Below are 27544 nucleotides of genomic sequence, written 5' to 3'. Positions count from 1 at the left end.
CTCGAATCCGGACCTTCTTGCTGTGAGGCGACAGCGCTAACCACTACACCACCGTGCTGCCCCAAGAATAAGTGTATGCTTGAAAATGATTGTTGCCTTAATTCTTTATGTAAAAAAGAAATAAGCAGCTGGACAGGATCACAGTCCCAGAGCACAAGCTGCAGATGCATAGTGCAGAATTGCAAATTATAGCATTTGTCTTCTTGGAAAACACAACGCAGGTCTAAACATGCAAGTTAAAACCCTGCCAGGAACATTCATGTCAAGTGCGACGTGTCCAAAGTGTGCAGTTTCCGGTTTGGGACGTTTGTCATGGTGCCTGTGTAGTGAGTGAGGTGTGGCTGGGACAAGGCTACGCTGGCACAGCATGGATGTTTATGCATCTTGGGTGTTGGGACATGTTATTTTTACTCCAGTGAGGAAGTGGCGAATGGGGAAAAGAAACTCGAAACCGGCTGCATGCTTTCACACTCCAGCAAAATGCACGAGGAGGATGCAGGTCACATCACCTTCCGCTGTCACACAAGCACATCCTGTGGCGCTGCACGGAACGCTCGTTTGCGCGGGGGCTCCGTCTCGGTTGCAAGAGTTGCATGCACGCCGACTTGGATAGGCACGTCATTAAACTGCGACGCCATAAATAAATAAAACGATTGTACTGAACAGACAAGACGTGTACTTCTGGAGTACTGAATAGTAAGTATCTTGATTCTCTCTCTCTCTCTCTCGCTCTGCCACTTTATTATAACGCATTTATAACAACACAATAATATGATTACATTGATGGCTCATTTATACTCCACATTACAGTCTTGATCAAAGTATAATTTGACTCTACTGGCTGTTCAATGACTTTGACACTCACAGTATCTGATGGTTCAATAATTTTTACATTTTAACTGATGTCTTTAAAAAAATCTGAAATACAGGGATAGCGTTATACTTTATTTTTAAATCTATTTTTATTATTGTTGCATTTCAATGTTTCATGATTACTAGGATGACCAGATTTCCCGAGTCTCAAACCGGGACACTTTGCGCGTGACCGTGATACTCGTGCACGCACACGCGTTTTGATGTAAACATGCGCCGGCTCAAACCATGGCTCAGACAGGTGCTTTTATCATTTTGTAGAAGCTCACTTTTATCAACATTTCAGAGAATAATCAAGTATTTTCTTGTTATCTACATGTACTTCTATCACAATTCAGTTAAAGTAAGAAAATCAGACAACAGATGTGATGGTAGGGAATAGAGGGCTCCGAGATGATGCTAATAGTAACACTGCGCGTGCGCGGCCATCTTGGAAGTCACTCGCTCCAGAGCGCGCATAATATAGAGTACACATCATACGCTACGTTCACACTGCAAGGCTTAATGCTCAATTCCGATTTTTTTGTGAAATCCGATTTTTTTGTGAGGTCGTTCACATTAACAAATATATGCGACTTGTATGTGATCCTCAGTATGAACGAAAAGCGACCTAAAAGTGTTCCGCATGCGCATTGCAGGATACGACGACGTCACACGCAGTGAGCATGGCCAGTGTTTACGGAAGTAAAACCGCCCGGTTGCGGTATGACCCATCCAATCTAGCTTGAATAGCTGCATCCCCCCAAATGGAAATCAGCTCCCTAACCTCTGCGTCCTTCCATTGAGAAGATTCAGAACCTTCACAGCCCGAAGCGTCCCTCGCATTGATGTCATGCGCAGGGGCGCAGATACGTTTTTTGAACTGGGGGGGACAAAAAACTGGGGGGGACAAAGCTGCCAGCAAACCAACCCCAACCCCGATATGCCTGTCAAACTTGTTGTTAGTAACCATAGCAACCAAGCTCGAGCTCGCAACCTGTGCAGTCTGCGCAGCTCAACCAACCGAATATCAGTCTTTGTTTTGTTTTATGTGAGTTGTTGCAACTATGTATACACTGCTGTGCACCTCAATAAACCGAATGGTAATTAGTCTTTTGATTTTTCCGTGAGGTTTGCCTTATGCAAAGAAAGACGGCATAGACGTTTTTTCCTCCCTATAAGTGGGGGGGACCGAACGAGGTGAATTTAAATATGACTCGTCCCACCCTCTATCTGCGCCCGTGATTATGCGCCATGTTGTTGTAACTTTTTTGAGAGACCCTCCGCCTACTTCAGCGCAGAATAGTGACGTTTGTGGCTTGTTGATGACGTGTAAGTCGGATGAATGCGACCTGGCGGTTTAGACTGAAGTCGCATATGAAAAGAGCGGATAGGAATCGGAATTAGCACCACATATCCAAACGGCCTGGGTCGGATTTGAAAAAATCGGATCTGTGTCGTTCATATTGTCAATAAAAGATCGGATACAGGTCACATATGGGCGAAAAGATCGGATTTGAGTCACTTCAGCCTGCAGTGTGAACGTAGCCATAGAGTACACATCATAGAGTAAACATTTAGCGATTCGTTTCCGCGTTAGAGGGCTTAGAAGTAGAGATGCACCGATTGCAATTTTTTGGGCCGATTCCGATTTCCGATTTTCCATGGAGTGTGACCTGCCGATACCGATTTTGGCCGATTCCGATTTCATTTTTTCAAACCACTTCACAGCACACACAGACTATTTTCTTTTTATCTTTTCTTTAATAGAACATTCTGCCAGATTTTCAGTAATAAATTTAACACCTCAAAGGTTGAAAACAAACAAAAAGACATTGTTCTTTGTAAAATCTTTCTTCATGTTTGGTATTAACATTAATTCCTGAAATAGGAAATTCACACAAACATTTTTTTCTTTTCCCATCCAATATCTGGCACAAAACCAACTTCCCCCTCATATATTATTTGCCTACTGCTATGGAACACACTTTCATAAGCCTGTTTAGATCTGAAAACTTGTGCCTTATAGAACAACCCATTTCTTCATTCAGTATCAAAATACAAAAATAATTTCCAGTCATACTTATACCATAGCCATTCTATCATCTTTGTCAAATGTGTATTTGTAGAGTAATTTCCAATGGAATCAAGTGCAACCAAGGCTGTAAAACAAACAAAAAGACATTTTTTTCTTTCTCTCTTTGTACAAATCTAACTAGATGTTTGGTAATAGGCCAACATTCCTGTAATGGGAAATTCACACAACCACAAACGTTTTCTTCTTTTCACATCCAATATCTGGCACAAAAATAATTTCACTATATGTGGATATCCAAATATAGTGAATTTCGTTGTTGTTAACGGCGCGCGCACCGGAGCTCGTTAGGCGCGCAGGACTGACACTGTTCTGCGCAAGCGCAACACAATCGGACTAGAAAGCATGTTCAAGCTGCCAGTGGAGCTGCAGCCTTTTAGTTGCGAATTACGAGTATTTCCACTTTCATCTCTATGTGATACACAAGTTTTGATCGGCAGAAAATCGGCATATTTTAATTTTGACCGGCCGGTCGCCGGTCATGGCCGATCACGTGAAAATCGGCCGATTCCGATCGGCAGCCGGTCAATCGGTGCATCTCTGCTTAGAAGCTTGGATTTTTTAAGAATTTAGACATCTGAAGTGATGGAGCACTACTGTGAAAGTTTGGATAAGCAGGCGCGGGAGCGTTATGCTGAGAAGGGACGTTTCATTGGGAATGTAGATCCCAATGGCATTTAATCATAAATGCCATTTAAGATAGGCCTGGAGTAATGGACCCAACCGGACACAAATCTATCGTATGCTTCCATGCTCTTGTAGTTCTGGAAATCCTTTAGTTCACAAAATGGACTTGGGTGAACCACTAGATAGTTCACAAGCTCGATGTATGTCACATGCGGCAACAAGCTGTTAGTGAGAAGGAATGGAAAGCTGACCCCAGCTTGTTGCCGCATGTGACATACATCGAGCTTGTGAACTATCTAGTGGTTCACCCAAGTCCATTTTGTGAACTAAAGGATTTCCAGAACTACAAGAGCATGGAAGCATACGATAGATTTGTGTCCGGTTGGGTCCATTACTCCAGGCCTAGATCTTAAATGCCATTTGATGCAACAATGCACTGCAGTAGACATAAGCTACCTAATGTGACAAATATATCCATTAATCATTGCTGAAAGTACATAGAAAAGATCATTTTATTTTAGTAACTATGAAATTCAAGACAATATAACCTACCTGTCACAAAGTGATCAGAACAAATCCGGATACAGTCTAGTTTTCCTAAATTTGATCGGTTAATGGCAGCCAGCCACTGTCGTCTCCTCCGCTCGCTTTTCTCCTGTGCTGCAATTCCCTGGTTAGTGACGACTTTAGGGAGTCTGTGGAAGCTTTTGCCACCCTTTTCCCCTCGGTTACTACAGCCAACAATGACGCACATATTCGGCATTGTCACCCCTTTTTGCATCGCTGGACAACAACAATGCACTGACACAGCGCGCTTTGACTTCCAATATGGCCGCCGCCAGGTGCGCGCTGACCTCGAAGCACTCTATAGGCCAATAGCCTAAGCCCATGTTTACATTAGACCGTATCAGCGGATCATCAGATTAACGTTTTTAAAACGATTAGTGTGCACACAGCAACACCAATACACGATTTGCGTGCACACAGCAACGCCAATACACGGATACACTCAGCTCCGCAGGCATCCTGCACTCCAAATCACTCCGCCCTGAACAGCGAGTGCCCTCTGGAGGGTGCGCACTCCGGCCTTGCGCAGCTCACAGAGCGTGCGAGTGAAGTGCACAAGCTGTGATTCGGGAATGAGCCGCTGTGTGTGTGATCCCAGCGCATATCACTTACCACTTGCAAGTGGAAGGATGGCAAGCCTAAAGACAATCATAACTACACAATGGGCAGTATTTGCATCAGTATTTGCAGTATTTTCATACTTTTATACTCTTTAATGAAAGGTGATACAAGGCGGAAGTCCGCGCCGTTTTTCAGCAGTCGCGTCACATGACCAACGCCAGCGAATCAGGAAGGTGGATGTCACAGTGACGTTGTCCAATGACGACGCCAGCTAGAGCTCAGCACAGCATATCCGCGTATTCTCAATGTTTACACAGCACCGGAGCTGACACGATCTGGATTGAATACGTGGACCCTGGCGGATTCCCGTTTCCCGGCGTTTCCAGGCGGTTTAATGTAAACGGACAGTGCATCCGCGAAGAAAACAAGACAGATACGGTCTAATGTAAACTTGGGCTGAATTTCAACTGATTTATTTCACCTTTGTGAAAACGCCAAGAAAATGCATTGCTTGCATATTAACATCAACATTTTATGTGATGAACTTTTTTTTTTAACAATAGGCTATGCATTGTAACAGGAACGAGCGCATGAGCCTAATCGTTGTCACCTCCGAACCTTTACCCAAAATGCCTCTGTTTAATCTTAACCAGTGTCGGCTATTAATTATTTTGAAAATGTGAACCCTGAGTTGACAACAGCATCAAACAAATCAAGACAGTCTGTGATACAGATGAAACAGATGAAAGACAACAAAAATGTTTCAGAAACACAGCCACCCAACCCATCCTCCCACCCTAAAGAAGATGCCATTTTATTGCATATATTTACATGATGAGTGAATTTGCTCCAGTAGCGCTTTATTGCCCGAGAGCCTGCTGTGAAACTGCGAGCAAGTATCGTCGAAATTGGCCCAGGTAATGAGCAAGGCTTCGAGAGTAGGCACGGTCATGCGGTTCCTCTCGTCAGTCCAGGTGTTGTTCATGAGTGAAAATATTCGCTCAACTGGAGCATTGGTACCAGGTAGGCACATGGCAAACTGGCAAAGCTGGCTGACATTGCTGTAAGGAATCTCCCTACTCTTGAAGTGCGCGAACATCTCCGCCCAGCGCTCATCTGTTCGGCATTGTCGCACAGTAGTTGACAGCCACTAGCGAAAAAAACCGTTACACTGTAAAAAAAGAATAGTTGAGAATACTTTAAATTTCAAGGCAACCGTCTGCATTAAGAATTTTATGTTTTGCCAATGATGTGCCCATGATAATCCAAACTATGATAACATTTATCTTTATTAAGAATTCTTAATTAAGTCAATGGCGGCACGGTGGTGTAGTGGTTAGCGCTGTCGCCTCACAGCAAGAAGTTCCTGGGTTCGAGCCCCATGGCCGGCGAGGGCCTTTCTGTATGGAGTTTGCATGTTCTCCCCGTGTCCGCGTGGGTTTCCTCCGGGTGCTCCGGTTTCCCCCACAGTCCAAAGACATGCAGGTTAGGTTAACTGGTGACTCTAAATTGACCGTAGGTGTGAATGTGAGTGTGAATGGTTGTCTGTGTCTATGTGTCAGCCCTGTGATGACCTGGCGACTTGTCCAGGGTGTACCCCGCCTTTCGCCCGTAGTCAGCTGGGATAGGCTCCAGCTTGCCTGCGACCCTGTAGAAGGATAAAGCGGCTAGAGATAATGAGATGAGAATTAAGTCAATTTTCAATTCCTCATTCTGCCAACATAGATTTCTCTTTTTGCTGAACAGTGGCATTCACAGTAGTACAAAAAGGCAATTGAGGTTATCACAATTTTTTTTTTAGATATTTTTTGGGCCTTTTTTCACCTTTATTTGGATAGGACAGTGTAGAGACAGGAAATGAGCAGGAGAGAGAGGGAAATGACCTCAGGTCAGAATCGAACCCAGGTCCCCAGATTTATGGTATGGCACCTTATCCACCTGAGCCATGACAACATGAACTTCAACCGGAGAGAGAACCACATTGCCCAGCCCTTGCATTTGGGAGCGGAAACCCCGTGTCTTGGTCATTAAGAGCATGCGCTGAATAAACACCTGTGGCAATTATGTATTTTCAATTCAGATTATTCACTATTGTATATTTACACATCATTGAGGTGCACCCTATCAGTTTGATGTGGATTTTTCTGTTCGTTAATCTCATCTCATTATCTCATTATCTCTAGCCGCTTTATCCTTCTACAGGGTCGCAGGCAAGCTGGAGCCTATCCCAGCTGACTACGGGCGAAAGGCGGGGTACACCCTGGACAAGTCGCCAGGTCATCACAGGGCTGACACATAGACACAGACAACCATTCACACTCACATTCACACCTACGGTCAATTTAGAGTCACCAGTTAACCTAACCTGCATGTCTTTGGACTGTGGGGGAAACCGGAGCACCCGGAGGAAACCCACGCGGACACGGGGAGAACATGCAAACTCCACACAGAAAGGCCCTCGCCGGCCCCGGGGCTCAAACCCAGGACCTTCTTGCTGTGAGGCGACAGCGCTAACCACTACACCACCGTGCCGCCTCTGTTCGTTAATAATTATTCATATTTTCTTGTCCATTCAATTGTGAATATGGAATTACTTGAACAAAGCGTAATTCTATTTTTTACAGTGTATAACGCGGCCTCTACAGTGGTGCTTGAAAGTTTGTGAACCCTTTAGAATTTTCTATATTTCTGCATAAATATGACCTAAAACATCATCAGATTTTCACACAAGTCCTAAAAATAGATAAAGAGAACCCAGTTAAACAAATGAGACAAAAATATTATACTTGGTCGTTTATTTATTGAGGAAAATGATCCAATATTACATATCTGTGAGTGGCAAAAGTATGTGAACCTTTGCTTTCAGTATCTGGTGTGACCCCCTTGTGCAGCAATAACTGCAACTAAACGTTTGCGGTAACTGTTGATCAGTCCTGCACACCGGCTTGGAGGAATTTTAGCCCGTTCCTCTGTACAGAACAGCTTCAACTCTGGGATGTCGGTGGGTTTCCTCACATGAACTGCTCGCTTCAGGTCCTTCCACAACCTTTCGATTGGATTAAGGTCAGGACTTTGACTTGGCCATTCCAAAACATTAACTTTATTCTTCTTTAACCATTCTTTGGTAGAACGACTTGTGTGCTTAGGGTCGTTGTCTTGCTGCATGACCCACCTTCTCTTGAGATTCAGTTCATGGACAGATGTCCTGACATTTTCCTTTAGAATTCGCTGGTATAATTCAGAATTCATTGTTCCATCAATGATGGCAAGCCGTCCTGGCCCAGATGCAGCAAAACAGGCCCAAACTATGATACTACCACCATCATGTTTCACAGATGGGATAAGGTTCTTATGCTGGAATGCAGTGTTTTCCTTTCTCCAAACATAACGCTTCCCATTTAAACCAAAAAGTTCTATTTTGTTCTCATCCGTCCACAAAATTTTTCCAATAGCCTTCTGGCTTGTCCACGTGATCTTTAGCAAACTGCACATGAGCAGCAATGTTCTTTTTGGAGAGCAGTGGCTTTCTCCTTGCAACCCTGCCATGCACACCATTGTTGTTCAGTGTTCTCCTGATGGTGGACTCACGAATATTAACATTAGCCAATGTGAGAGAGGCTTTCAGTTGCTTAGAAGTTACCCTGGGGTCCTTTGTGACCTCGCCGACTATTACACGCCTTGCTCTTGGAGTGATCTTTGTTGGTCGCCCACTCCTGGGGAGGGTAACAATGGTCTTGAATCTCCTCCATTTGTACACAATCTGTCTGACTGTGGATTGGTGAAGTCCAAACTCTTTAGAGATGGTTTTGTAACCTTTTCCAACCTGATGAGCATCAACAACGCTTTTTCTGAGGTCCTCAGAAATCTCCTTTGTTCATGCCATGATATACTTCCACAAACATGTGTTGTGAAGATCAGACTTTGATAGATCCCTGTTCTTTAAATAAAACAGGGTGCCCACTCACACCTGATTGTCATCCCATTGATTGAAAACACCTGACTCTAATTTCACCTTCAAATTAACTGCTAATCCTAGAGGTTCACATACTTTTGCCACTCACAGATATGTAATATTGGATCATTTTCCTCAATAAATAAATGACCAAGTATAATATTTTTGTCTCATTTGTTTAACTGGGTTCTCTTTATCTACTTTTAGGACTTGTGTGAAAATCTGATGATGTTTTAGGTCATATTTATGCAGAAATATAGAAAATTCTAAAGGGTTCACAAACTTTCAAGCACCACTGTATATTGTAACATTGTACAAATAGATACATTGTAAGGTTGACTGCGCACACACGCTCATTGATGCTGAATTGCTAGAAGCTTTATTAACATCTCATTGGCTATATATGATCGCTGTAACCGGGACAGTTTGTTAGTGTTTGGTGTAAACCGGGACATTTCAGCATCCCGACGGACCTTTGTCAGGACTGGGGACACGCAACTCAAAATCGGGACTGTCCCGGTCAAACCGGGACGTCTGGTCATGCTAATGATTACTGATGTTTTTGGCTGTTAGATTGCACAAGACTACCGAGAGAGAGTGCACATGGCGATGTGGGACACCACCATCCTGTTGCTGTTTCTCTGCATGTGGATCCTCGTGCCAAGTAGATCATACAGACAAGAGTGCAGAGTTGAGCTGAAAAAGGCAGACTGCAGTCACATGAATCTGAACTCCATTCCTCAGGACTTGCCCGAGGACATCAGTGTCCTAGATGTGTCCCATAACCGGTTGGTCGAGCTCAAGCCCTCATCCCTGACTCGATACTTCAATCTGGAGCAGCTTGACGCCAGCTACAACAGCTTGAAGGCAGTGCCAGGGGCTGTGTGCCAGGCCACGCCCAAGTTGTGGAGGCTCACTCTGCGTCACAATGAAGTGCACCTGCTGCAAGACCTGAGGAACTACACATGCCTCACACACCTGGACCTGTCTGATAACAGACTGAGACTTCACGGAGAACCCTTCTCAGGGACGGAGGTTGGTCATATTAATTCCCAGTCTTAATCCCAGTGAAGGAGGTGTGGCCTCTGTATCTGTTTTATTTATGGAGGTGTGGCCTCTGTATCTGTGTTATTTAAGGAAATGTGGGCTCTATTTGTCTTAACGAGGGTGGCATAGCCTCTGTCTGTTTTAATTGAATGAGGTGTAGTCTCTGTAGCTGTTTTAGTGAAGGAGGTGTGGTTTTGTTATCTGTCTTAGTGAAGGAGGTGTGGCTTCATTATCTGTTTGAGTGAAGGAGGTGTGGCCTGTTATGTCTTAGTGAAGGAGGTGTGGCTTCATTATCTGTCTTAGTGAAGGAGGTGTGGCTTCATTATCTGTCTTAGTGAAGGAAGTGTGGTCTGTTATCTGTCTTAGTGAAGGAGGTGTGGCTTCATTATTTGTCTGAGTGAAGGAGGTGTGGCCTGTTACCTGTCTTTGTGAAGGAGGTGTGGCCTCTCTACCTATCAGTGTTATTGAAGGAGGAAAGTCATTAGTGCTTAGAACAACTGAAGGTGTTGTAGCTTAAGTTCCAGGCAAGGAGGTGCGGCTTCTGTGCCTTTCATTGTATTTCATGGTGTTGATTTTAAACTGCTTCACGCTAGTGATTCTTTGTCCTTAGAAAAGTGCATACTCTTGGAACTACTGCCCGGGAACTAACAAGGGCCTGGGTTATTTGTGCAAAGATTCCTGATTTAGTTAAAAAGTTTGAGTTTCTGAAAAGTTGCAGATGGAAACTCACCTTAATACAGAGACGTAAAAAAATACTACTGTAGACTTTGAACAGTAGAACTAGACTTGTGTGGGTTGGGGATCAGATGACAGGTTATTTAGTAGGCCTGTAACGATAACAGATTTTGCTGGACGATTAATTGACCAAGAAATTATTGGGATAAACGATAATATTGACATTTTGAGACCATTTTCAACTAATATAATGATAATGGAATAATAATGCAAATACACCCTTTCAAAGATCAATAAACTTTGCTTTCTAAAGAACATTTAACACAGGAACTGCAAGACAACCAAAAACAATAGGCCTAAATAAAATGGACTTGTTAACATAAGAATAGCCTAATGTAGTCTGGCTTACAGCAAGGACTTGTTAACAAAAAACTGCACTTGAATAAAAATCATCTCATCTCATTATCTCTAGCCGCTTTATCCTTCTACAGGGTCGCAGGCAAGCTGGAGCCTATCCCAGCTGACTACGGGCAAAAGGCAGGGTACACCCTGGACAAGTCGCCAGGTCATCACAGGGTTGACACATAGACACAGACAACCATTCACACTCACACCTACGGTCAATTTAGAGTCACCAGTTAACCTAACCTGCATGTCTTTGGACTGTGGGGGAAACCGGAGCACCCGGAGGAAACCCACGCGGACACGGGGAGAACATGCAAACTCCACACAGAAAGGCCCTCGCCGGCCCCGGGGCTCGAACCCAGGACCTTCTTGCTGTGAGGCGACAGCGCTAACCACTACACCACCGTGCCGCCCAAATAAAAATCAAACACAACCAAAACAATAAATAAAATGGATTAGTAAGTCTCTGTAGCATAATTGCCCTTAAAAGATATTAAACATTAGGCTCAGACAGGGAAAACAGGCAAAACAAACTGCCAGTTAGGACCTTTGTAAACAAAAAGTGCAAACTAACAACAAAAACAGTCCACATTAATAAAAGCAGATGCCTCATCAGGTCATATGTAAATCCGTAGCTACTTTAGTCTGGCAGATTCCGAGCAAGAAATACCAACATGTTGACTTTGTGTGGCTTAAGGCAGGATCTCTCAGGTGTAGCAATGTTGCCAGCTGTGCTAAACATTCTCTCTGAGCTGGAGCTTGTTGCACAAATGCACATGTATTTTTGAGCCAAGTTGGCCAACAAAGGATATCTTTTTTGATTGTCATGCCACCACATCAAGGGATCACAAGATGCATCATCAAGTGCATCATCTTGGAGGAACTTGGTCAGCTCTGCATCAGCCTGTACTCTTTTTGATAATGCAGCCTGGGCCTGACCTGTGAGATGAGCTCTTCTGTTTTGAAGAAGGTCACTCAGCCTCTTCTTCTTGGTGGGTGCAGCAGCAGTAGGTTCATCCTCGTTTCCTCCAGCAGCATTGCTGCAGCACTCACCACTGGCACCTTCTCCACTTCCTTCTGGCCCTTTTAAGTCCAGTAGCTCTTGCATTGGACTCCTCCATGCTCCATGCCTCCTCCATGCTGCCACGATACCTTGGATCCAAGATGGTGGCCTTTCTCAGGAGGTCTTGGATTGCAGGTGAGCTGTATTTTTCAGTCAGTACCCTGCACATGTGTCGTTTAATACTGGCTGTCAGTGCAGTGTCACTGGGGCCTGGAGAGAGAAGATCGCCTTTAATCAGTTCCAGCACAGGCTTAACTGACGACACTGTGACATATTTTTCCCCTGAGAGGATGTCTGTAGAGTCAACCAGTGGTTTCATTGCTGCGTTGATGGACTCCAACACAGAAACATCCTGCCATGTTGGGTTGAGGTGGCCATGTTTTCTGTCTTCAGCCAGGACACGTCTTATGGCTGGGAGTTGCTCCAGCACCCTCTCTACCATCTTCTGCTTACTGCCCCATCTACAGGCTACTATGAAATAAAAACTTTAAACAACTTTAAATATTTTGTGTTGCAAATTAAAGCTTATTAAATGAATTAAACATCACTCACCAGTATTAGACTGTGTTGGGGGAGATTAGCCTCACTCTGTGCCGTCCTCAGGTCTCTCCTCTTAAGCCAGCTCAGATTAAATACCCTGACCAAACTTTTACAGAGTCCTATGGCACGCGCTGTCCGTTCTTTGTCGCTGTCCAGACCATGGGACACAGCAAGATGGAGGTTGTGGCCAACACTGAAAAAAATGGCCTGTTAAATTAACACAAAAAAAAATCTTGTACATCGGTTGCACTTATTAAAATCATGTCCACTAAGACCAATTAAGTCATGTTCTGTTTGACTGAACATGACTTAATTGGTCTTAGTGGATATGATTTTAATAAGTGCAACCGATGTACAAGATTTTTTTTGTGTTAATTTAACAGGCCATTTTTTTCAGTGAAAGCAATTGAGCCATTGCCAGCCAAGATTCCTTATTGCAGCAACAATGTTAGCACCATTGTCTGTAGTGATGCAGACTAGTTTGTGCTCATCCAGTCCCTAGTCTGCTAAAGCAGACTTCAAGTTTTCTCCAGTGGTGTCAGCAGTATGGTTTTCTGGGACATATCTGGTCTCTAAACACTTGGAATGCAGGGTCCAGTCAGCAGTTATGTAGTGTATGGTCAAGCTCATATAAGGTGTCATGTTTGAACTTGACCACATATCCGTAGTTGAAGAGGAAAACGCGATGTCTTTAATCTCCTTAAGTATGTCGTCTTTTATGCTGTTGTACAGTTGTGGAATTGCCGTTTGTGACACGTATGTTCTCAAGGGCAATTCGTACTGGCTGTCAAATGTTTGCAGCATTTTTCGAAAGGCTGGCTTTTCAACAAGATTGAACGGCAGCATCTCTTTAGCGAGTAAGCGAACTACACTGTCTGTAAGTTCGCACCATTTTGCACTGCCCTGTTTGTATTTGGTTTGTCGATTAAACGCCCCAGTGATTGTGGACTGTCGGGCAGAAGGTGACGGCCCATCTGTTGTACAACCCTGATTCCAAAAAAGTTGGGACAAAGTACAAATTGTAAATAAAAACAGAATGCAATGATGTGGAAGTTTCAAAATTCCATATTTTATTCAGAATAGAACATAGATGACATATCAAATGTTTAAACTGAGAAAATGTATCATTTAAAGAGAAAAATTAGGTGATTTTAAATTTCATGACAACAACACATCTCAAAAAAGTTGGGACAAGGCCATGTTTACCACTGTGAGACATCCCCTTTTCTCTTTACAACAGTCTGTAAACATCTGGGGACTGAGGAGACAAGTTGCTCAAGTTTAGGGATAGGAATGTTTACCCATTCTTGTCTAATGTAGAATTCTAGTTGCTCAACTGTCTTAGGTCTTTTTTGTTGTATCTTCCGTTTTATGATGCACCAAATGTTTTCTACGGGTGAAAGATCTGGACTGCAGGCTGGCCAGTTCAGTACCTGGACCCTTCTTCTATGCAGCCATGATGCTGTCATTGATGCAGTATGTGGTTTGGCATTGTCATGTTGGAAAATGCAAGGTCTTCCCTGAAAGAGACGTCGTCTGGATGAGAGCATATGTTGCTCTAGAACCTGGATATACCTTTCAGCATTGATGGTGTCTTTCCAGATGTGTAAGCTGCCCATGCCACACGCACTAATGCAACCCCATACCATCAGAGATGCAGGCTTCTGAACTGAGCGCTGATAACAACTTGGGTCGTCCTTCTCCTCTTTAGCCCGAATGACACGGCGTCCGTGATTTCCATAAAGAACTTCAAATTTTGATTCGTCTGACCACAGAACAGTTTTCCACTTTGCCACAGTCCATTTTAAATGAGCCTTGGCCCAGAGAAGATGTCTGCGTTTCTTGATCATGTTTAGATACGGCTTCTTCTTTGAACTATAGAGTTTTAGCTGGCAACGGCGGATGGCACGGTGAATTGTGTTCACAGATAATGTTCTTTGGAAATATTCCTGAGCCCATTTTGTGATTTCCAATACAGAAGCATGCCTGTATGTGATGCAGTGCCATCTAAGGGCCCAAAGACCACGGGCACCCAGTATGGTTTTCCGGCCTTGACCCTTACGCACAGAGATTCTTCCAGATTCTCTGAATCTTTTGATGATATTATGCACTGTAGATGATGATATGTTTAAACTCTTTGCAATTTTACACTGTCGAACTCCTTTCTGATATTGCTCCACTATTTGTCGGCGCAGAATTAGGGGGATTGGTGATCCTCTTCCCATCTTTACTTCTGAGAGCCGCTGCCACTCCAAGATGCTCTTTTTATACCCAGTCATGTTAATGACCTATTGCCAATTGACCTAACGAGTTGCAATTTGGTCCTCCAGCTGTTCTTTTTTTGTACCTTTAACTTTTCCAGCCTCTTATTGCCCCGTCCCAACTTTTTTGAGATGTGTTGCTGTCATGAAATTTCAAATGAGCCAATATTTGGCATGAAATTTCAAAATGTCTCACTTTCGACATTTGATATGTTGTCTATGTTGTATTGTGAATACAATATCAGTTTTTGAGATTTGTAAATTATTGCATTCCGTTTTTATTTACAATTTGTACTTTGTCCCAACTTTTTTGGAATCGGGGTTGTAGTTTTTTTCCCCAGCTGGGAAAACTGCACCGGGTGATTATGTTTTAAGTGCAGTTGCATGTTCGTTGTATTGCCATGTTTAGATGATACCGTTTTACCACAAATGCGACATACTGGTTCACACAGGTTAAGTGGTTCACCACGATCATTCGGTTTGAATCCAAAGTGTTCCCACACTGCAGCTTTCGTGTTCGGCTTTGAAACCAATTCCATCTCTGTTTTCAAATCTCAACTAGCATTTTGTGACTTTCTACTCCTCACGGTGCTCTCTACTCAGTGGTGGTACGAGACCATGAGACTGGCAAGTAGCCTAATTGACACGTTCGTTCAAGCGTCTCCAACGCGTTGCTCGCGAGCTACCAGTAGCTCGCTGCCCCTTTCCAAGTAGCTCGCCAAAGGGCCAATGAATCATACATAAATCTGAAAACTTAATTGGTCCCTCGGCAAATCTACTTAAATTTATGTCCAATCAAAATTCACAGTTGTCCCGCCCCCTTCCAACACAAAATGATTATTAGCCAATTAGCTGTCAATCAAAACGTTGTGGTGATGTCAATCTTGATGAGTCAGTAGTGATGTGAGATGAGCAGGAGTTTACGATGGCGACAAGTGTCCAAACCAAAAAGCGGATTAAAATGTACCATTTTCACCAAGAGTGGGAGACAGAATTTTGTTTTACAAATGTTAAAGACAAGTGTGTGTATCTGATCTGCAGTGCCAGCGTGTCGATTGGTAAAAGATGTAATGTGGAGCGCCATTTCACCAAAGTCCACGGCAACTTTTTGCGGGACTTCCCTGCGGGTAGCAGTCTACGAAAAGACAAGATAACAGAGCTGAAGACAACGCTTCAACGGCAACAGTCTCTGTTCACCAAACCGGCGAAGAAGGCCAATTCAGCAACAGAGGCTTCATTTAAAGTGGCGCACATTTTAACGAAGCGGAAAAAGCCGTTCACCGATGGTGGGATCGTAAAGGAGGCCATGACCGCGGTGGCTGAAATGTTGTTCAGGGACCATAAAAATCTCATCTCATTATCTCTAGCCGCTTTATCCTTCTACAGGGTCGCAGGCAAGCTGGAGCCTATCCCAGCTGACTACGGGCGAAAGGCGGGGTACACCCTGGACAAGTCGCCAGGTCATCACAGGGCTGACACATAGACACAGACAACCATTCACACTCACACCTACGGTCAATTTAGAGTCACCAGTTAATCTAACCTGCATGTCTTTGGACTGTGGGGGAAACCGGAGCACCCGGAGGAAACCCACGCGGACACGGGGAGAACATGCAAACTCCGCACAGAAAGGGCCTTGCCGGCCACGGGGCTCGAACCCAGACCTTCTTGCTGTGAGGCGACAGCGCTAACCACTACACCACCGTGCCACCCCGACCATAAAAATAAGGAGGAAATTTTGTCTGCTATTGCCGATGTACAGCTTGGTGCCAATACCATGGCAAGGAGAGTGTCTGCGCTGTCTGCGGATGCGGTAAAACAGCTGGAATTGGACATGAACAGGTGCAAATGGTTCTCTATTCAGTGCGATGAGTCTGTGGACCGCAGTGATACAGCCCAGCTGGCTGTTTTCATTCGGATGGTATTTGACGACTTTTCCACTAAAGAGGAGTTTTTGACCTTACTCCCATTGAAAACTACAACCAGGGGAGTTGATATTTATAACGCCGTAAAGGATTACTTTGTGGAAAAAAAGATCCCTATTGAAAAGCTGGTGTCTGTTGCAACTGATGGAGCACCTGCAATGACAGGTCGTCACTCTGGATTTATTACGCACTGCAAAGCCGACCCGGACTTTCCAAAGTTTTTTGTTGGGTAGTTTTTGATTCTTGGTTTGTAGAAATTGTAAGTGATCCATGATAACATTTCATTTTCAGATGTCTTGGTGCATGTACCGTAAATAGTTTTGTGAAGTGTGATACAGTGACATGGACATAACAATGATAAGTGAATAAGTAACAATATCTGTATTTGTAGTAATAATGATAACGATAATAATAATAATATTTTTGTGATGTTTTAATACAGAATGTGAGATGTGGACACTGGACAGTAACATATTGTAAATGTTCAGGAAAAGAAAGCTTATTGAGTTTGTTCGAAATAAGTGATGAGAATAAATGTTACAAAACATGAGTAGCTCTCGGCCATTTTTATTAAACGTAACTCTCAGAGGAAAAAAGGTTGAAGACCCGGAAACGAGAGGAGTCAGTAGAGACCGATAGAAGCCTTTTGACATTCAGTCTCTTTGGTAGAGAGAGAGAGACGAGGAAAACAAACAAGCATGCAAATAGAAATTATCGCGGCCGGAAAAGTTATCGAGCTCATTAAAAGTTATCGTGCGATTAATTGATGTATTGATTATCGTTACAGGCCTATTTAGATTTCATTGGAATTGAGTTTCTTTTGTGTTTCTGTTGAAGTAAGACGTTTGCTGCAGCTGCTGTTTGTCTACAGAGTGTGTTCAAGTGTGTGACTCACAGGGCAGTGCCATGTTATAATGGAATTACAGCCAGTCAGGACACATCAGCCATATTTATGTTTACTTTCACATTCATAATCTGCTGGAGTGTTGAGAAAGTACAAGCGTCTGGTAGAACCAGGCAGAGTGCAGCCACATCATAACTACAGCATCAGTGTTTATCTTTTATGCATGTGATGGCATGCAGGAGTTCCTGAGTCAGCAAGGGCAAAGCTTAGGACAAAGCTGTTCAGCAAATCACAAACTTCATCACGACACGTGAGTAGTTTACTTAACTTTAGCTAGATTGTAAACAAATTTGGATTTGGCTTTGCGTACACAATAAAATACACAAATAACCTCACGTTAGCTAGCTCGTAGGTGACCATCGCTTCCAAACATCAGATTACTTGACGAATGTTAGTGTTAGAATACCTTAAATGCTGCACAATGTATTATTAAGTGCTGTATGTTGTATTAGCATTAGCATGATCTCATTTCATATTTCCTCTATATTTCTGCAGAATTTGGTCTGGCTGGACGTATCCCGAAACAAACTGACTACCGCTTGCCTGGGGTTACGACCCCAACTGCCCAGCTTGGAGACCCTCTTCCTCGCAGGCAATGAAATCACAGACCTGAAGAAGGGCGACTTTTATTTTCTCAACAAATCCTCGTCTTTCCGGACACTGGTTCTTTCTTCGCTGCCTCTGAAGAAGGTGAGGAGGAACACAGCTTCATCATACGCTCACTTTCACTGTTCTTGTATTAGTGTGAATGAATGCGGAACAGAGTAGTAGCATATGTTATGTGCAAAAGGGGAGATGGGGAAGTAAGAAAACAAGACAAACTTTTAACCATGCAGCCCAAAGCAGGAATTAAGGTTACTGAATCATGATGAATAAAGGAGCATAAAACCAATGAGCTGAGATGTAACTAATAATACAAGCTGATTACGCTAAATAGTTCACAGTAAAGTAGAATATGAATCTGGGAAGAGTGAGAGTAGTTGGGATAGAGCTGTCTAGGAATTGTTATTTCCATATCCAGGCCTAGAAATTCATATATTTTTTCACCAGCCAGCCAGGCTAGTTACCTTCCAAAGTAACTCGCCAAACAGAAAATCAACTAGCCAAAATTTGTTCATGTATGAATTTTACTTCTGTCAAAAATAACACAAGAGAGAGTAGTTACCATGGTTCATGACTAATGTGCATTTATTTCAAGACCCGAGTATTTTGATACTGTTGTTAAATACATAAATGAGAACAACACAGAGCACCATAATATAATATCAACAAATAATAATATATTGGAAAACTTGGCAACTTGGTGTATGAGTATTGAAAACAAATATACTTACTATCATGACTATAGCACCCAAAACATGTCCAACATGCTTTCTGTATTTAACCATTTATGAGAGAGAAAGCATCAGGAGCTTCATATTGACTAGGAATCAACTTGAAAAAAATTAATTATTCCATAAAAATCGTATTGCAGCCAAGGCCTATCCTGCTCCCACGTTTGCTTATAAGTCCTTTGTCGTTTCTCCTTCTCGTACGCTTTATCGGCGGCCTTTTTCTCCTCTTCAGACCAAGGTCGCTTTGTCCCCGTCTTTGGCGGTTTATCAGTATTGTCCTCTGATGTGGAGCCACGGATAAAAAAAATTAAAAAAATCGCATGGACTTTGATCAAGGCTGTTGTGTTTACTGACAGAGCTCCACACACCAGCGCAGGCATGTCAGTGCATTTTCCACTCACTGAGTTTATGATTGAGTGCAACAAAACAGATCATTATCATGTAATAACTCGTACTATCCCCTCATATGATGATTTAATCGGCCAATTGGTATTGTAATAAATCATAAATTATGTAACATTTCTCTGAAGATTGTGGGTATCGCAATATATTTTTAAAACATTACATTTTTAAAATTTATCCATTCTTTTTCAAAAATTAAAAAAAATATTTACAATGCTAATTTTAGAGAATTTTACTGAATTATTTCTGGGATTTTTTTCAGTATTAAGTCATATAATTACAATTATTTGTATATATTTTTTTCCTTAAAAAAAAAAGTAACATGATTGTTTTGATGGCAGTTTATGCGCAAACCAATATACCGTAAATCCTCTAATATAGGCCGGGGCCTTTATTTCACTCAAGTGCATCTTGGTCCAGGCCATTATTGGAAGGAGGCCAGAATTAGAGGCAGGCTTCTATTTCTATTTGAGCAAAACAGACTACCAGTGGAATGAATAAAAAGATGCTGGTGACTGAAAACTGAAGTCTCACGTTCGAGTCAAGTTGATGCTTGGTTGCCTGGTTACCACCAGACCTACCGGTAATCACAATCAGGGGTGCCTGCAGGGTTGAACTGTAAGGTACGCACTAGCGGTGTAATCCCCCCCCCCCCCAAAAAAAACGCTTGCGTGCTGCAGTTTCTATGAAGAGTCGATCTATAGGCTTATACACAAAACAACGATAGAACTTTAACTTGAAATTGAACAATAGCCTTCCATGAACACAGGCTGATATTTGAACAACATATGTGAACTACACACGACAATAAACAATAAACTCTTTATAGCCTCGATTAGAATCTAGTGAACTTGCTCAGCACTACCGCACGCACGACTCTGACACACACTGTAGCGCAACGTGGGGTACATAGACTCGTTGAAAAACTCCTCGGGTATTTTTCTGAGTTTACCGAAAATCAGAGTAGAAGGAGCCACCCACCCTCTGTCTGGTTTGAAGCGGTTCTGTAGGACATTGAGCTTTACAGAGTCCGGTGCACATTTTAAGGCATCTGGTTGAAGTTTACCTATGTCTGATAAATCTGATGTCAGTGATAGCGGGCTGACTCGTGGCTCATTAGTAAAGCTATCTGATGGCTCATTTGTCAGCAAGGTGGAGCAACCATCTACTTCTGATCGTAAGGGACATAGGGAGATGTAGGTGTTCTTATATGAAATTCACTGGATGTATGGCTAGTTTCAAACTCAGAGGTAGATGAAGGCAATTCCCTCAAAGGAACTGAGCTAGCATCCAGTTGCAGCGTACTGCTGCTCGGTTGCGGAGGAGTGGAAGCTGCCGGTGCCGTGTTACTAGCTGATACTGGAGAGGACTGGCAAGCAGATGACACCCCTGGATCACTGCTTTTGGACTTTTTTGTAAAAGTCTGAAACAAGCTCGTTTGTTTCAGGGTTCGTTTACTCATTTTTGACTCGCTTCTCGATAAATTCTCGCACAAGCTCTGACTACTGACGATTGTCTGTCTCCGTTTCTCAAAACTGGAAAGAATCTCAGTGGTGCAAGAAAAGTATATCTGCATTGACCAATGAGCTTTCTTGGTCACGCACACCCCGCCCACTCCTGAAGCACACAAATGCGCCGGCACACACACGTCTCTCTCTCTCTCTCTCTTTCTCAAATTATGTTGCATTGCCAAAGCATTCAGGTAACAATTATAATTAAAAAAAAATATCTCTCTCCCCAAGGTACGCCTAGTGCGTACGGCCATACGCCTGGCGGCGCCACTGATCACAATTGTCTTTCAGATCGGAACGATTGTGTAAGGCCACTATGATCTCAGAAACATCGTTGGTTATAGCCCCGGCCTGTATTAGAGTCCGGCCATTATTTACCTCCTCCGACAGCGAGACCGGCCAATATTAGAGTCCCGGCCAGTAATGGAATACAGGCCAGTATTAGAGGATTTACTGTATAGAGGATATTACACAGTTGCACAAAGATATGAAGTTTATCTTCAAGTGCCGAATGTATATTTGAAAATATTTTCAACATGAGAAGACAAACTTGATATATTTGCGCCACTGTGTAATGTTCTTTATATTATATGGACACATCCACCAAAAAAAATACGCAAGTTAATCAAAAGAATTTTAATTTTGAACCAGTTTGCCATTTTGACACCACGCATCTAGTCAATGGGAAAACACTGGGAGTGATATCATCGGAGTGAAATATTTAAATAATATTGGCTGGCATTGAGTTGTATATCATACATATTCCATTCAGCTAGCATGATATTGAACGAGTCGAAGATGAGTAGCTGAATGGAATATATCTGATATACCACAAAAAAAGCTAGCCAATATTATTATTATTATTATTGGGCAGCACGGTGGTGTAGTGGTTAGCGCTGTCGCCTCACAGCAAGAAGGTCCGGGTTCGATCCCGTGGCCGGCGAGGGCCTTTCTGTGCGGAGTTTGCATGTTCTCCCCGTGTCCGCGTGGGTTTCCTCCGGGTGCTCCGGTTTCCCCCACAGTCCAAAGACATGCAGGTTAGGTTAACTGGTGACTCTAAATTGACCGTAGGTGTGAATGTGAGTGTGAATGGTTGTCTGTGTCTATGTGTCAGCCCTGTGATGACCTGGCGACTTGTCCAGGGTGTACCCCGCCTTTCGCCCGTAGTCAGCTGGGATAGGCTCCAGCTTGCCGGCGACCCTGTAGAAGGATAAAGCGGCTAGAGATAATGAGATGAGATGAGATTATTATTATTATTATTATACATAATATTCAACGGAGCAATTATAGATTTTACAAAAAGTTAAGAACAGGGGGGAACTTACCAATATTGAATGCTGATTCTGATAGAATGTAATTCAATGTTCTGTCGATCCAATGTACTGTACAAAGTCAAAGCTCTAACAATAAAAATGGTACAAGTCCAAAAAGCCTGAACAACAACCCAACTTATATACAAGCTATATACAGGTTGACAGTTCAAAGTTACTTTTGGTTTAGTTAATTGTTACATTGCAGTTGTTCAAAACAAAAGGGCTTTGCTGAGTGAAGTCCACGAGTGAAGTTCTCTTGTAAAAGTTTCCGTAACTCTTCCTCACCTCCAAGTAGAAGTTTATATTTCGGCTATTGCTCTCTTTTCCAGTTTTTCGATGACTGTTCATATGTTTTTGTCTTGTAAATATGCGTGAAGAATATCCAGTGAAGTTTTGGTAGCCTTTCAGGTGTTCAGTGCGTCTTTCTTTTTAAATCTTCTGCTTTTAATGAAGCAAACCTCGCAGCCATGTTTATGTACAAACTGTCACAGTCACTCGCTAGTGCGGAAGTTTTACATCTCTGACATGTCTCTTTTCCACTTTTTCAATGTCCCTTGGTATGTTTTTCTCTTGTAAATATGCGTGAAGAATACATAATTAAGTGTTGGTAGCCTTTTGGGTGTTCAGCACGTCTTTAGTCTCAGTTTTCAGTTTATTTATTTAGTGGTTAAACCAAGCACTGAAATAATCCCGTCTTCTCGCTTTCCCGGCGGACAAAGAAATGATTGTGCGCATGCGCAGAAGAAAAGTTGTCATTGGATCTTCACATGAGCTCTGACGAGTGACGTGTTGTCTTGACAACGTGCAATATTGTAACAATATTGCACGCTCATTCTCCATTGGGGAGAGTGGCATAATACATGGGGGATAAGCGATATGATAACAATATTGCATGCCATCAGTAAACCCACTAGAAGGGAAAAGAATACATGTTTTTATTCCATGGAAAAAGTGTCCTGTATGTATAGTAATGGTAATTATTATACATACAGGGCACTTTTCCATGGAATAAAAACATGTATTCTATTCCCTTCTAGCGAGTTTCATTCATTTGGTTTGATAGCATGTTATATTGTTAGCATATTGCCTATCCTATGTGTATTACGCCACTCTACCCAATGGAGAATGAGCATTGAATATGGTTTACGATATTGCATGGTTGTCAAGACAACATGACATCACACGTCAGAGCTGATGCAAATATTCAATGAGAAAGTTCTCTATATCCTGGATGTAGCTCGTATGAAAAATACGAGTGGCGTATTTCCCAGTAAAACACTCGTCTCCATATAGTACTCTATATTGTGATCTGTATAATGTATTGTGGAAATGTTTGTGATATTTTTTGTCACATCATCCACCCCTAACTAACATTGCATCAAGGAATGAAGCTTTTATTGGACTGGTTAGGGGAAACGTGATCAGAATCTGTTTTAAGGAAGAAAAAAAAAATTGTACTAATTTTGAGCCATGTGGTTTCTCGAACCTATTTTTGACTGAACTGATATAACATTGGCTAGCATATGGATTTACTGTATTTTCCGGATTATAACACGATTTTTGTGTCACAAACAGATTCCAGAACTTTTATAGTGACTTTTCTAAATTAACATGATTACAGGTGGCACTGAAAGGTATAAAAATGTCAACTTATGCATTGCGCTAGCTGAAAGTCTATAATTATCCATAGTTATCATGTTGGTTAACAAAGGAAGTTGTTTAGTCAAGCTGAAATCACTAAAATTGGTAGCACAGATGAGAACCGTACCTCTGTGAAATTGAGTCTATATGTCATTTACCACTAAGCTTTGTTATAGCTACAGTACTGCGGTATAAGGTATAGTCTGTAAAAACAACATATACTTCTAACACCATTGTACTAATTGTAGCCTCAATCACCAGGTGGATCAAGGCTGCTTCACACCCATTGCCGGATTACAAGACCTGGTGCTAGATGGTTGCAAGCTCAACCCCAACTTCATGTCCAGACTCTGTGAGGAGCTGTCGAACACCTATCTGAGAAACCTATCTGTCCAAAACACTCAACAATTCGTGCTGAGCAGCAGCACCTTCAAAGGCTTAAGCAAGACTAATCTCACTATTCTGGATCTTTCCAACAACAACATGGCCAGAATCACAGATGGAGCCTTTCAATGGTTTCCCATGCTGGAGTACCTCTCTTTAGAACAAAACAACATAAAACAGCTGACCAACGGTACGTTTTTAGGACTGAAAAGTCTGAAGAAACTCAATCTGCAGTTGGCGCTAGCTAAAGGTCATGCATCCCCTTTGCCTGTCATAGAGGACTTCTCTTTCCAGCCTTTGGCCAAGCTGGAATATCTGTACATGGAGAGGACTTCGTTTAGGGAGATTACTGAGAATATCTTTTATGGACTTCCATGTCTGAGAGAACTGAATTTGGGTTGGAGCAGCACAGGGCTAAAGATAATCAGCAACACCACGTTTGCCTCCTTGAAAGGATCTCCACTTCTTCAGACACTCAATCTTACAGGTATGGGCATCAAGACCCTTGGTCCAGGAGCTTTTTCAAGCTTAGAAAACCTCAAGACTCTTGTGCTCAGCCATAACTACATCAATCAGAAGCTGATGGGGAAAGAGTTTCAGGGTCTCAACAGTATCAAGGAAATTAATTTGTCCTTCAACCAGCAGATGATCAGTTTAACGCCTACGTCGTTCATCCATGTACCCACGCTGAGGACTCTGATGCTTGGGCATGCCCTAAGTTACAATTTGGAAATGGATCCGTCTCCGTTTCGACTGTTGGTCAACCTGACATTGCTGGATCTCAGTAATAATAACATTGCAAACATCAAAAATGGCTTGCTTGATGGACTACACCATCTTAGTGTGCTGAAACTGCAGCACAATAATTTGGCCAGGGTGTGGAAAAATGCTAATCCTGGGGGTCCAGTGCTGTTCCTTCGTGATGCTCAGAACCTTACTGTTCTTGAGTTGGACTACAATGGTCTTGATGAGATTCCAACAAAGGCCTTCCAAGGCCTTTCACAGCTAAAATACCTCAGTATTAGTGGGAATCTCTTGAATTTTCTGCATAACTCCATTTTTGATGACTTGAAGTCTTTGCGTTTCCTGTGGCTGGAGAAAAACCTCCTGACCTCAGTGCGGCAGGAGACATTTGGCGTACCGCTGTCCAACCTGACAGAGCTTATCATGGACCATAACCCCTTTGATTGCACCTGTGAGAGCATATTATGGTTCCACAATTGGCTCAATACCACCAACACCAGTGTACCTGACCGTGCCAAAAGCTACATCTGCAATACTCCATCCTTGTACTTTAACCACTCGGTGTTGGACTTCAACCCAGAATCCTGTAAGGACCTAGTACCCTTCCAGGCTATGTATATAATCACCAGCACTTTAGTACTAGGTTTGATGGTTATAGCCTTCTTTGTGCACTTCCATGGGTGGAGAATTCAATTCTACTGGAACATTTTAGTCAATCGCACCCTGGATATAAATGACTCTCGCTATAAAAGGTTGGCTGAGTGCAGATACGAATACAAAGCCTACATTGTCCATGCTTACGAGGATTACCTTTGGGTGGAACGAAGCTTGCTTCCTCTGGAAGACAAGAATTTCAGGTTCTTTTTGGAGGACCGGGATGCAATACCAGGCAGCTCCACATTAGAGAGCATTGTAGAGAACATGAGAAAGTCCCGGAAAATCATTTTTGTTGTCACCGAGGCACTTTTGAATGATCCCTGGTGTAGACAGTAAGTCTAAGAATTACAACCACACATGACATGATTAAAGAATGAACTGAAAGTCATTTGGTCAAAGAAAATTGTCCACAAGCCAGTTTCTACTTCTTGTGTCTAGTTCCTCTAATTGTTCCCTTAAAAATGAGCCAAAACATTCACTCATTTTAGCAAATTATACCAGAATAATTAAACTAAGCATATTTTATCTACATTTGTGTTCCACTGTTAATGTAATTGTCATGCAGATGATGAAATTTATTCACAGATGCCAACCAAAATACAAACATTCAGTGTAGATTTACTTTCTCAATACATCTTAAAATAAGTGCTTGTCACAAGTGTTCTCAGTTCTGTCTTTTTCTCTCACAAATCTTTCTCTAGGTTTAAAGCCCAACACGCCCTTCACCAGGTAATGGAAGAAAATCGAGACTCGCTGGTTCTGATTTTCCTGGAGGATGTCGCAGAGTACCGCCTGACTCAGTCGCTCATGTTGCGTAAAGGCATGCTGAAACGGCGCTGCATAGTCCAGTGGCCACTGCAAAAAGAACGCATCCCGGCTTTCCGCCAGAAACTACAGCTAGCATTAGCCTCAAGCAACCGCGTCAGCCAAAACCTACCATCTGGGCAAAACCTGGACGATGGATTTAACTCTCTATAACAGACACCAATAGTAAGGGTTGCTATTAATGCTAGCCTCAAGAAAGGCTTTCATTTCATGCTGTTTAGCTTTTTTGGAAGTCTGAAATTATAACAAGTTTGCTTTTTAAGCTAACAGCTTACAGAGTAAGCTAATGTTCACAAATTAGCCAAAGGAAGGTAACAGTTAGATGGATAATACGTTGTATAATAAGAGTGAAGCTACAGATCATTAAATACACTTAGCTTCGTTAGTTCATAGATACCAAAAGCAAGCATTACGAGTAATGCTAGCTTTTGGAAAAAAGGTGACAGGGCCAGATACTTGTGAATTTGAAGACTGTGTTACACTAAGCTAGTTATTGCTAGCATGGCAAAATTAAAGCTAAGTAAGTGAATTGAGACAACACTTGATTTCAGACAACACTTTTTAACACAAATGAATTGTCTAATTTTTATTGTTTCTTTTTTACACAGCGTGCCAACTTCATCAAGGTTCCTCCACTTTCTTTCTTTTAAACCCATACTGTCTTTAAAGCAGAAACTGTCCTTTTGTTATTTGTTCAACCCAAAGAACAGTTCCCTGTTTCACCTAAAACAGAATTCCTGATTCATTTTTAAACCAAAGCCTCACAGCGAAAGAATATGAACTTCAGAGAAATATTTTGCACTGAATCACAAGAGGTGAATTTTTGTAATGTTGCATATTTTTGTATGAAAAATTTTTCAAACCATGACATGACAGTGATGTAGTGAACTAATTTTTGTGTGTAAGCTGTTGATTTTATACAACAGCGTTGTGTTCATATTTTGGTTCTCATGATTTGTCATGCTCTGCCGTCTAGTGGCTGTGTCTGGAACAACATATTTGAAGGTGTGTAAATTCATCAACATTTCTACACTTATTTTACTTGGAAGTGTAATTATTTTAAATGATAGTAGTTTAGAAAGACATTGGGATAAAGTTAAGTTTTTTTTCAGTTTGAAGAAGCACCGAGGCTCAAACAGTGATGTTCTTTGACTATTTGGCCTTTTATTGTTATTATTATTGGTTTATATAAGAAATACACAAAAGAGCATCATGGATTAAAATAGCATTTACATACTGTAATTTTAAAAATGTTTACT

At 42.3% G+C, this 27544-nt stretch overlaps 1 protein-coding gene across 1 annotated transcript; it reads left to right on the top strand.

Moving 5' to 3' along the window:
- The first annotated feature begins 308 nt into the window (after positions 1-308).
- tlr3 (toll-like receptor 3) lies at positions 309-27544 on the top strand. Its single transcript, XM_060916708.1, has 6 exons — positions 309-696; positions 9228-9689; positions 17970-18164; positions 23937-25792; positions 26162-26450; positions 26894-27544. Exons 2-5 carry the CDS (start codon positions 9258-9260, stop codon positions 26436-26438), a joined length of 2760 nt encoding a protein of 919 aa, XP_060772691.1. The 5' UTR covers positions 309-696; positions 9228-9257; the 3' UTR covers positions 26439-26450; positions 26894-27544.

Source organism: Neoarius graeffei, chromosome 3 (genome assembly GCF_027579695.1).
Source record: "Neoarius graeffei isolate fNeoGra1 chromosome 3, fNeoGra1.pri, whole genome shotgun sequence".
Classification (NCBI taxonomy): domain Eukaryota; kingdom Metazoa; phylum Chordata; class Actinopteri; order Siluriformes; family Ariidae; genus Neoarius; species Neoarius graeffei.
This window is presented reverse-complemented; position numbering and strand designations above follow the sequence as displayed.

Coding starts and splice junctions, on each gene's coding strand:
- tlr3 (XM_060916708.1), top strand. CDS start 9,258: ATGGCGATGTGGGACACCACCATCCTGTTGCTGTTTCTCTGCATGTGG. Junction 9,690..17,969: donor AACCCTTCTCAGGGACGGAG/GTTGGTCATATT, acceptor ATATTTCTGCAG/AATTTGGTCTGGCTGGACGT. Junction 18,165..23,936: donor CTTCGCTGCCTCTGAAGAAG/GTGAGGAGGAAC, acceptor CTCAATCACCAG/GTGGATCAAGGCTGCTTCAC.